Source organism: Colias croceus, chromosome 11, assembly GCF_905220415.1.
Source record: "Colias croceus chromosome 11, ilColCroc2.1".
Classification (NCBI taxonomy): Eukaryota; Metazoa; Arthropoda; class Insecta; order Lepidoptera; family Pieridae; genus Colias; species Colias croceus.
In genome coordinates, this window is record NC_059547.1 from 276,071 (window position 1) to 289,052 (window position 12,982).

At 31.1% G+C, this 12,982-nt stretch overlaps 2 protein-coding genes across 2 annotated transcripts in view; one reads left to right on the top strand and one right to left on the bottom strand.

Moving 5' to 3' along the window:
• Positions 1-10,978, bottom strand: part of LOC123695789 — a 29,870-nt gene extending 18,892 nt beyond the window's left edge. Inside the window, 5 exon segments of the mRNA XM_045641716.1 lie at positions 1,281-1,400; positions 2,579-2,689; positions 3,120-3,249; positions 4,405-4,601; positions 10,714-10,978. Coding sequence (XP_045497672.1) covers positions 1,281-1,400; positions 2,579-2,689; positions 3,120-3,249; positions 4,405-4,601; positions 10,714-10,764 — 609 coding nt within the window. The 5' untranslated portion in view covers positions 10,765-10,978.
• The window catches only part of LOC123695785 (adenylosuccinate lyase), a 34,640-nt gene that overhangs the window by 20,553 nt on the left and 1,105 nt on the right, over positions 1-12,982 (top strand). The window contains exon 2 of the mRNA XM_045641710.1: positions 12,224-12,519. Coding sequence (XP_045497666.1) covers positions 12,224-12,519 — 296 coding nt within the window. The remainder of the gene's footprint in view (positions 1-12,223; positions 12,520-12,982) is intronic.

A 12,982-nucleotide genomic window follows, 5' to 3' on the forward strand; every position in this document is an offset into this window, starting at 1 on the left:
GCAAGTTTTAAAATTAAATTCATTTCCATGCACGCAAAATATATTTGCATACTCATTAAATACGCTATACATATTTATTATAGACTCGTTGCCATCACGCCATAGTGGAAAAAATATTTTTCTTTATATAATTGAGAAAGTAATTTATGTTTCCATAATATTCGTAGTATAATAAAACTGCATTTTGATTATGTATTTAGTAACGATCAATATATTATTCAAATCCAAGTTAAATTGAAATTGGTACGTTTGTAAAAAAAAACTAAATTTCTATAAAACCTAGTTGTAACTCACAGTTACAATCGAAACAAAGTCTATTCACTACCTTATTGTCTAGCTACACAAGTATTGACTTTATATACCTAATGTATGGATGAACTGAATCCCATAATATAATTGCACCTCAGTCCCCGCTCGCTGGGCCGTGTAATGCGATACATGTTCCCAATACCTTGTGCATCGGTTTAATGTTTATTTTAAAATACTCATAGGTACTATTTATTAGTTACACTTTGTTACAAAAAGTCTGTTTAAATGTGTACATTAAATTGTGAACATAAATTCGATTTTTTTCAAAAACGTATAACGTAACGTATTAAATTTGCAACCAATCTAAGTGTACGGAACATTGTTAAAATTGCAATTAAATTATTTTTTGCTGTATGGTCGTGAAAAAAATTCCAAAAGTTCTGCAAACTTGAATTACTTGGAAATATAATATTACAAAACTTTTGTAATTATTCAGAGACCACCCACTCGAAAAAATGACCACGAATTAAAAATAATTATAAATAAACATGTTCCGGTCAACGAAAAAGGTTGCAAATTTATACAACCGTTCGGTATATATATCCGATATCTGTGTCGAGTTTGCAGAACTTTTGGAATTTTTTTTCACGACCATTCAGCAAAAAATAATTTAATTGCAATTTTAACAATGTTCCGGACTGCGGACAATGTTGCAAAATGAGATTTAATGTCGTCCCAGTGTAACATTCACTTGACCGAAGTTTGAAAACTTTTGGAATTATTGTGAATTGATTGTTTTGAAACAATTATTAGAACATTTTTTAATGTCTTATTTAAAATATTTAATTAGTAAGACATTACTTAACTACAAAGAAATAAATTGCGAACATTTTTCGATACAATAGGTTTATACAAGGCATTTCCTTTAAATATCAATTATAATACAATTTTATAATATTCTGAATATTTTTCATTCATCACTTAAAAATTAAATATACATATTCATTACTCGTATATAATTAATAACTTACGTTTTCCGTGAGAGGCGCAATTTTGACGGCGTACAGATCGACGCAAAGGAACTCCTTGGAGCCGGGCGAGATGGTGACCAAGCTGCCGGAGTATATGAACTCCAGTTTTTACACAATTCACTTTTACTGTCGCACTATTACAACGCAAAAGGTCTTTTTCAAAATAATTTTGATTGAAAATAACTTTAATTTCAACAGCAAAGACAATATAACCGCAGAATGGGCGATGTTTAAGAATTTTCTTGCCTAATTCAACCAAAAATTAGGTTACAATTTTTAATTTACTTATAATAAGTTCGCAAAATGTTCGTCAAGTCTAGTAGATGTGGCAGAACTGAACCTAACACAACAGTGTCTGACCTCACGTAGGATATGCTACTTGACCCCTGATCCTCATAATTTGACACTCATATTGACCTCTAGTTTCTCAGCTTTATTAGCGTTATTAATTAATTTTTGTCAAGTGTTCCCAGGGGTAATTTAATAGTTGCCATTATTGAAAAGAAGATGAATTATAATACATAAAAGTTAATTGCAAGAATTGAGAGATTCCATGATTCGTTGTGCATGGTAATTGGTATCTATATATGAACTTTTTCAAATAAAAACCCGCATAGTTCCCGTTCCCGTGGGATTACCGGGATAAAACCTATCCTATGTGTTAATCCAAGTTACTCTCAATATGTGTGCTAAATTTCATTGTAATCGGTTCAGTAGCATTTACGTGAAGGAGTTACAGTCCATCCATCCTAACAAACTTTCGCATTTATAATAATAAAATGTATATTAAAACCCAACTAAATTTCATTTTTCAGTCACTAAAAATTAAGTAAACTTTGTAAATTATGTGATAAATGAATAATGAATTTGTGGATGATAAGATTTGAAAAAATAACACAAATAAAAAAACATTAAAATTATTTATTTAATCATATCGTTATAAAACATTTAAACTGTCATTTTACAAACTGCACTAATTAAATAAAAAATAATTAAGGTGGGACACACTGAAGACCAAAGGAAGACGTGAGTTCATAAAGATTTTGATGAAGAATAATTTAAATAATTTATATTATTGTCTTCAAATTATTTCAAATAGAAATATAAATTTTATAAGTAAATTATATTTAAGTAAAATATTTTTATTCTATCGATTTATTTTCGTTGTGTCTGTGACAATATTTTGGAAATATATAATTGTAATAATTCCCAAAATATTGGTCTCATTTATATCGTTTATTCCTGTCACTCATGTCTTCAACTGAGAGCTGGTGAAACATAACTGTTACTTAACTTACTAACTAAGGCTTAAGTTACATTTCTTTGGAGAAGTGTATGACGGATAGCGCCGTGTCCAGGAGGTAGACTGCTCCCTGGATCACACATAGAGCTCCAACCGCTAAACCGACCTGAAAAGAATTGGTATTATGTTAAAATTGTTCCTTCAATAAGTTTTTTTCTTTTTGAGTACATACCAATCAAGTATTTTTTTTTTTTGCTTCAAAAAAGTAGTACGTAACTTAGATCGTGAAATTAATGTTCAGTTAGGTTTCTAAATTTCTCAATTGCAGTTATTATATGTGAATTCGTCAGCATTTAGAGCTTTTTTAAATAATGGTCTCTATATTTTTTTTCGTTTTTGTCAATCCCTCCATATTGATGAATAATAAGTACTAGCCCCGCGATTTAACACGCTCAGCTGCGCTCTTTTTGGACTGACATTATGGACTATCTAACACTGAAATAATGAACCATTAGTTTCTGAGATACTCGCATGCAAACAAACTCTTCAGCTTAATAATATTCGTAAAGATGGTTTTTGAAACAATCGCTACATACTTGTTTCTCTACGAAGACGAATTGGAACTGGTGCTCCCCCTGGTAGCCACCCCAGTAGTGCAGCGCCACGGCGCCCACGGCCAGCCACAGGAACACGCCCACGAAGTTCATCACTATCTCAGAGAGGGCCCTGGAATGTGCACATTCATTATATAGTGATGAGTTTACAAACTAAAATATTATAATAGTGCTGTTAAGATATTTCGTGTCGGCATGTTTTAACTTTTAAGGAACTGTTAAACCTCAATATTCACAAATGATTTTATAATTGTAGTTCTATTATTTCTAATTTTTGTTCTAGATTGAAATAAGAAAACTTAATGAAATTATTATACGGCAAAAATTGTTTTTAAAGTTTGTCTTTAACTTTACTATAAAAGCCTTAAAGTTTATTCGCGAAAATTAAATTCTGAAAATTGCTTGAAAAAAAAAAATGATTGGTTGAACAGTGAACTAATGAATACGATTGTGACCTTACTAATTTTATTTAATTAATCCGTAGTACATGTTTATTCACCAGCATTGTATAAAAACTTTAAAGACGTAGAAAACAGCTTTTTACTCTCGGGTGATAAAAGAAAAATGTGAACCAGCATATTTAACCATAAACAGGGTAAAGTAACGCAACCGGTGTCTAGAGGCGGGAAGAAATCAATCATATATAAATATCTTCCGTCATACACTTTTACATTTTACACGTTTAGAGGAAGTGTAGATTCTACATATAGATAGAATTTCAACAATATTGATAATAAATACAAATAGAAAAAAAACCCATAGGAAATGAGATATTTCCAAAGAAGCGCATAAAACCGGTTTTTGTGACCTTTGACCTTGAAATTTAATAGTTGCTTACACTTTTACTTAAACCCTACCATATGTATGTTTTGAGACCACTTTTAGGGTGTCAATATACAAGTAGTTACAGACCTACAGCTGGGTATCTCGAATTCCGAGATTCTTACATATTTAACCTTAAATGACTGGACCAATTATTGATATTGTCTAATTACAGATTGAATACGTATCCGTCAATATTTTGCTACATGATAATTTGTGAAATCGGAAATATATATATCATATTTGGAAAATAATTTAATTTGGTATCCATTGAATATTTTAATAGATTAAGGATAGCAGTAGATATTATTATGAATAATAATAGTTATACAATAAACATATTTTTTGATAGAATCTCGATTTACATTTTCCGTTTCACTAAGGTATAGTACCAATATAGTGCGTAGTATATTCATAACTCATTTGCTTTCAAAAGAGCACTCACCTCTTATGCTCAGTAGTACCAAACAGATACGTGACGACCTGCACCAGGGTATATATGAGGTACCCCACAATCACACCCGAAGCCACGATCTCAGCATCCGGGTTCTTCTCCTCGTTGAGGTTCCACGTCCCCCCCACTCCCAGGAACTCGCCATTGTACCCCGTACGGTATAACACTAAAATGACTATATTTAAAACCTGAAAATTGAATTAAGTTTGTTAAAGTTTGAGTAAGGAATAGATCTTTGTAAGAAATTTCATTTATACATTTAATTCAATTAGACTTCTTCTAGAAGCACTTCTCGTTATAAATTAGTTTTACTGTTTAGGTAAAAATCATTCATCAAGTGTTGAATGTATTTTATAAACTACTAGCGGTCCGCCCCGGCTTCGCCCGTGGTGCATATTTACGTTTTCTCTACATAAGAACCATGCTCGTACTTCAAGGAATATAATAAAAAAAGAATTATCGAAATCGGTTCAGCCGTTCACACTTGATGCCGTGACAACGCGAAACGGGTTTCATTTTTTTATATATAGATGAGAAAGTATGAGTTGATATTAGGTCTATACTACTACAGCATACTTACTTAATTTTGTTTATCTTAAATTATATTATCTACCTGTTTACGCGGAAGGAGTGCTGATAAAATTTTCTCTACATTACCTAGCTAGTTGAATAACTTCACGTTGACTCATAATTTACCGGATGTTAGATATATAGTACCTATTTGTAAAATGACGAATTATTAGCTTTTAATTAATGTGAAGTACAGTGCATTACTATTATAATATATAGATTTGTATATTATTGCTCTATCTATACAACATTTTATTGTATCTATTGCTGTGCATTCGTAAATTACAATAACATAATACATAATAGTTATGTATTATATTAATTATTTTATATTTTACTAGCTTACCGCCCGCGGCTTCGCCCGCTTTGTCTAAAACCTAATAAATTATATACTAAAACCTTCCTCTTGAATCACTCTATCTATTTAAAAAAACCGCATCAAAATCCGTTGCGTAGTTTTAAAGATTTAAGCATACAAAGGGACATAGGGACAGAGAAAGCGACTTTGTTTTATACTATGTAGTGATAGTTAACTCTATATTATAGTGAGCAATAAAGATCTGGTATTCACATTAACGCTAGTATTTATTTTCATAAAATTATTGTCTATTTCATCATACACAATGACTTCTATTTTCATACCTTGTTGAGGAAAGCCGTGACAAACGAAAGGAAAATTAACACTTATTTACAAGACACAACTATTTACTCATCAGTTGTATAAATTCATTACAATTTATATATATAAAAATGATCGAAAAAGTATCGCTTTGTCACGGCATTACGTGTGAACGGCTGAACCGATTTCGATAATTCTTTTTTTATTATATTCCTTGAAGTACGAGGATGGTTCTTGTGTAGAGAAAACGTAAATATGTATACCACAGGCGAAGCCGAGACGGACTGCAAGTTTATTATATAAATATAAAAATGAATCGCAAAATGTGTTGGTAAGCGCATAACTCGAGAACGGCTGAACCGATTTCGATAATTCTTTTTTTATTATATTTCTTGAAGTACGAGGATGGATCTTATGTAGAGAAAACGTAAACATGTATTCTATACTTCTATTCTAGTTATAAATATAGTTACATAGGTCCTATGAACTTATGACATATAACAGAACAATAAATCAAAAGCTATAGTCATTTGGCCGTTTCACAGTCGTTGGTGACGTTTGATTGATTTGTGAGATTTGGAAGATCATATTATAGACGAATGTGTTACTAACTGTTAACTATGATAAACTAACTTATAAATGTTTATAATACAGCATTGAAAATTTGTGAAATTCAGATGTTACACGTAAATTTTAGATATGAATTAAATCCGTTGTTATATTAACGCAAAAAGCTATTATGAGTTCGTTATCCGCACTTTAATAATGTGCATGAAAAAATTTCATATAAAACACTAGCGGTCCGCCCCGGCTTCGCCCGTGGTACATATTTCGCAATAAAAGGTAGCCTATGTAACCCGTTCTTTCGGGTTATTGTAAATTTGCCACAAAGTTAATTCGTCACGTTTTTAAAACTCCATACATTGAAAGTAAATTCGTCACATGCCTAAAAAAGTATGTGTAAGTTCGTCACAGGTATATTCGGGTTATTGTAAATTTGCCACAAGTAGTAAAGTACCGCCAGCAAGCAAGGCAAGTGAATTATACCTTTCAGCCTGCGATGAAACCAGCAATATAATGATTTACATTTTAATATTACAGTCATCATTCACATAAGGTAAATTCATCAATAACATAAGGTAAATTCATTATTGAGTCAAATTGATTTGCGCTTTTTAAAAGTAGTAGAATTTTTATTGTGTTATTAGAATTTTATTATAAAGTTTTTTTTCTTAAATCTCGTAAATACTGGTGCCATCAATGGATTTATGTTCATGGCTGGATCTTTCACCATAAACATTTCATAAACTGCCAGATTATAGGATATGACTTAAACTAAAGAGCAATGTCTTTACTTGTTAAAATAAAAGAAAAATATTTCATCCTTATTTTTATGAGATTGTTATAAATATTGTAGAGCCGCTCTTAATTCATTGCATTTTAAAAATATTAATACAGAGAACTGTGATTTTTACGATTACCTATGTAGAATAATATACAGTGTGTAAGTAAACTAACTAAAGGCAATCGTTTTAATCTGGCAGAGTATAGACGATGCAGGACGGGCCCTGGCCATTTGTTCCTGTGGGAGCCAGAGAGGTAAGACATCAAATTTGCAGCTTATTTTCTCATTAATCTTTAGTGAGTCTTTGTTTACCTTGAGTTGTTTTATTTATTTTTTTGGTACACAAATCATAAAAAAAAACAAATCTTATTTTTCATAGTACACAAAATACAGCATGGTAATTTTATTTTAAGCTAAATGATCTCAAGTGAATTTTCATAACAATTAAAATTAGTTTACTTATAAGAAAAATACGTTACCATCTGGATAGAGGAGCTCTTCATAAACACTGATTAAAAGGGTTGCCTTTAGTTAGTTTACATACGGTAGATGTTAAGTAGTATTTTTTATAACTGTTGTATATTTTTAGAACATTCAGGGTGTAAGGGACGGGTTATTGTAAACTGATTAAGAAATAAACATTTTAAATTAATTTATTGTTTAATTTTTTTGCTATCTGTACTTAAATTATCGATGTGACGAATTTACAATACTTGATATTAAATCGTGACGAATTAACTTTAAAAAAATAAAAGTGTGGCAAATTTACACATACTTTTTTAGGTGACGAATTAACTTTGTGGCAAATTTACAATAACCCGTTCTTTCTCAGGGTCTAAAGATTGTCTGTGCCAAATTTCATAAAAATCGGTTAAGAGGTTTATTTAAGCGGGAAAGCGTAACAGACAGACAGACAGAGCTACTTTCGCATTTATAATATTAGTATGTATTAGTATGGATTAACAAACAACACCTTCTAATATTATAAAAAGTAAGCTTAATAAGTATATGTAGGTATCTAAATTGAATCATAGTAATTATGATTATTTTCAGACTATTAATGACTTTATAATCATTTAAGTTAATTGACTAAGACACGTATGAATGTAATAAGTACGTCTTTAAAACAATTGACCGACTGCGACTCATCCGCCACTCGCAAGCTCCAGAGTCAAAAGTCAATATTCCTCGCCCCTGGGTGAGCCACAGATTATGTACGAACAGACACTTGTGACAGTCATAAACATTTATAATTAGTTAATAATAATAAATACACGTAGCAAAAGCGTAAATAAAATATGAGCTTTTGTTTAAATCAAGAGTTTTTAATATCATTACGTATGTATATATGAACGTACACAATTTCATTTACAATTTCAATTATAAGAACGAATGATAATATTATTTACAGTATCTTCAGTGTCTTAAACTGTTTTTAAAATAACTTGATTTGTTTAAAATCTCACGTTTTTGTTATAACCGTCTGAAACTCTTTTTCAGCGGCAATTTATACAACTAAAAAAATGGTATCCTTTTGAATTTTTGTAAAGCTTTAACATAAAAAAACATTACATTCCGTTGTCTACTCTATGGTCGAAAATGGACAGCTGACAATAATTATCTGTGCAGTAATAATCGAGTTAATTAGCATCTCGCAGGAAGGCAAGATTGTAACAATTACGGGCGAGCACTTCCGTGCGGATCACGTGTGATGCATTTAGACATATTTGTTTATGTTAGTTCTATTGTTAATAGTTTAAAATGCCGCTGTAAAGGCACAAGGACGTTATTCGCACAATCATGTAGATGAGAAAATTAATCAAAGTCATACATTAATATTTTTCTTTTTTGATGACACTTGAAAATAACACTGAAAATAAAATAGCTGCGTGATTGGAATTGTTTCAGTTATATCGCACATAAACGTATGATTAATTCTTATAAGTGAAGAATTAACAGTTTTGATTATCAATTACATCTGCAGGTCTAAACCTCCAATTATAACACTTATACAGGTACAAGAAATTTATATTCAGATATTGCATTTATAAGAATTACAATTGCATACGAATTATGATTCATTTAATTATATCCTTTGTGCAAGGCATTCGGATAGCAAAACAATGGGTCAAGAGTCAGGGTGTTTCATTCATGTTGATGTTGAGTCTGTTTACTCAAACGTTCTTACAGAAATCAGCGCAAAATAACAAAAAAACACGTTGCATATTTAATTATAAATAAATACAGCTACAATAAAAATTGTGTGTGAGATTGAAATAAAATATAATCACGATAGCGTCTTGAAACTGTTTGCTACTATGAATCTCAATGAAAATAATACGTACGCAAATATTAGCTCTAGTGTCGTAAGCCTCACAGTGAACTCATTACTTGTAATTACTCACGGTTCTGGCCCACTCGTATCTGATAAGTTATCAGCTTTGTTTTGCAATAATGAGCACTATACATACCTACTTTATTGTTAAGAATTTGTAAAAATCTTCGTAAAGTGAGTTTTAACTGCAAAATCCGTTCTGGATACTTAATTATCACTGATATGACTAAACTGGTCGTACAGTTTAACAATTTGTTAATTAAACTTTAAACTGAGATTTAAAAAAACGCTCTACACGACTCTACGATGACTTGTAACTAACCGATCTTATTTTTTAAAACAATGGCTAATTACATGCATCAATAGTTTAGATGACTTATAACATCAAAAGCAGGTAACATGTTTTTGCGACTTGTTAATTACCTATATATACTTCGAGTCTTTTCAATATAGATAATAATAGCTCTTTATTCTAGTGAAAATTTTATGAAAATAAAGCCCTATATGAGAGGAGTGGCGTTATCAGTTGATAGTGATTGAGGCCGCGATAGCAACCTTCGTCGTAGGAAAACAAAAAAATGGGACGCCGTGTGTCATTGAAACCAATAAAAATATTATCCTTGGTACAGATGGTTATAATTTTTTTAATTAGTAGCTAAATGTAATTGTAATTCTCAACTATTTGTTGCCAATAAGTGAAGTATTTTTGTTCTGTAATTTTATGTATTGTTAAGTTAGACGACGTTGAAGAAACCATGAACCTATTTGTCCAAAATGACTGTATTCCTTTATTAAACCTCGTAAATTAATTAGTCATGAATTATGACAAACAGAGGAATGTTAGCTCATCATGGAGCTAATTATATTAATCAATAATAATTGATTAGAACTGTTAGCGCTGGTTCACCGCAATCCATTCAACACTATCCTATATGGCCTATATTAGATGAATCATGTCATTAGTCATCGTTATGCTATGTATCATACTATTAAATGCTAGTGGACCACCTAGAGGCAACGTTTGTGATGTTAATTTTAATATTAATTGAATATTACCATCATTCATTTAATTAAGATATTCTAAAACTGCATAATGCTAAAAGCATCAGTGAAATAAGCTGTTTTAAGAGTATTATTATCCAATGCTCTTTTAGGGAATCATTTTTATTTTGAAAATTCTTTGTACCTTTTTCTTTCATTTTTACTTTTATTATAAATCAATATTTGTAATTACCTAGTCAATGTATTGATAGTAAATGCCAATACAGCACAGTGATTCTTATCTTAATTCCTAACCTAGGTATTCTTTTACTTTTGTGTTATAATGTTTAAATTTATCAACATTCCGTTATTATCTTTGAACAACATTTTACCTAAATATAACCTATTCTTGAAGATTTTCTGAAATATGTCGTATCAGTTTTTACTCACAATTTTAAATACTTTCACCACGATAGTGGCGATCGTCTGAACGGAGACCATTGTCACTGAATCACTTTATTCCTTAAAAACACTTTACTTATCTATTTCGGTTTCACTGACAATGTTTTTGTCCGTTTTTGTTAACAGGTGGGTCGTCACTGGTTCGTTTGCTTTATCACTTGCTGTTATCAGCGGTACTGTTGTAATCTTATCAGCTTCGGCGAATTAGTAGGGCAGCTTGCATTGTCCTTTGAGTTTTTCGTTCGCAATTAGAGTCTGTTAAGGTATTTTATCTTCACAATGTTAGCTATCAGCTACACGTTTAGAGTTACATTCATTCGCGATGATACAAGAAATCGTCATGAAATTTCGACGAATTTATATTTATTTCAATATAAAAATAAAATAGCAACATGACGTAGCTGGGTCAAACGTGTCACAAAAATGATAATATAGAGCTCTCTAATAGATTCTGGGCAGAAATACAAATTGAAGCAGGTGCACAACATAAAAGTATTACTTTTATGTTTTACTTTTACGCCAGTTATAAACAAATCTTCGTCACTTATACCTATATACGTTGTCTAACTTAACAATATACATTTACCTCATCATTATCACTATTTTTTTAAGAATTAAGCCCCCTTAATAATTTTCAAGAACAACATTGAGCTAGTCATCGTTGAAATTCCAATAACAATAGAATTTATTTCTACGCTATCAATAAGCTCTTTTTTTGTTTGCACCGTAAAAGCTCTATATTGGATATACAATATTATTGTAGTTATCCGTAAATAGATAACGTAGCAAATGTAACTGTGTGTATATTTAAATACCTCTATAATGTAAAGTAAAAAAAACATATTTACTAATTCTTACCAATTCTAACAAGATACATGAATAGTGTCTTTTTTGACCATTAACATACAAAATATTATAGTTATATGTGTAAACGAGATTTCGTGAAGTCGTTAGTTAAAAAAATGTTTTATTTTCTTCACTTTCACACCCACATTATATGCGTAGTTATTTCACGACGTTAGTAATAAAATATTCTAAATAGTTGTAAAGTACCATACACACGTAGTTTACTTAATGATGTTTTACGACTTTGCTTCCGTGTGGTCTCATAAAATATTTCCGATACTAATGCAATAGAAACTAATTTTATAGTCTTTGAATTAATTTATGTAATGATTAATGAATGTGAAATTAAAGGAAGTTTGGTGTCATGGAGACTCAATAGCTGATAAGATTTTACGGTTATTTGTAACGGCTTTATTTTCAAAAAACTAAGAGTTTGTAAAGCTAGTTTATTAGCCCAGTTCGATATACTTTTATAAAATATAGAGGTACTTGGAAAAACATCTTAATTATTATAATAGCGGGAGCTTGTTGCTCTCTATAATTTATGTGATCAAAATATTTTGTATAACCATTTGCAGGGCACAGGCCCGATTCATTGCACGATTTTGACACATTACAACCAAAATATACATAATATCGTATTAACTTCCAGGAGCTCGGTCTAGACATCACCGACGAGCAGATCGCCGAGCTAGAATCAGCGATACACGACATAGACTTCGTATCCGCCGCGCAACATGAAAAGCAGGTCCGTCATGACGTCATGGCTCACGTGCACACGCTAGCGGAGCGCTGCCCAAAAGCAGCTCCTATTATCCACCTGGGAGCTACCTCGTGCTATGTGGGAGATAATACTGATCTGATTGTACTGCGACATGGTCTGGATCTGCTGCTGCCGAGGTTAGCTGCTGTGATCAGCCGCTTGGCGCAGTTTGCTGATGAATATAAGTGAGTATTTTGATCCATGATTTTTTTATCCTGCTGAGGCATGTTATAGTATTGTGCCTGATTTATTATCTAAATAATTGTTTCCTAGTTCCTACGCGCTATTTTCCTTCTAGTTTAAGGATTTGTATGTACATAATATTGCCTTTTTTATTACATTGTTATTGAGCATTACAGTCCTGGGTTCAAGTAAGTAAGAGAAATAATCTAAAAGGACATAGAGTAATATTCAATTACCTAATTACTCACCAAGAAAATGAAATGTGAAAAGTATGTAATTCAAATCGTAATATATGTTTAGGTACTTTAAAAAATAAGTACTACTGTACGGTACCTACATAAAGTTTAACGTGTTTTATTTTGGTATATTTATCTTTAAAGCTTGCTTTCCTATTGAAAACAATGTATCTATTTAGCAAATGAAGTTGGAATGAATGCGTACTAATTAAATATTAAATATTTCCAG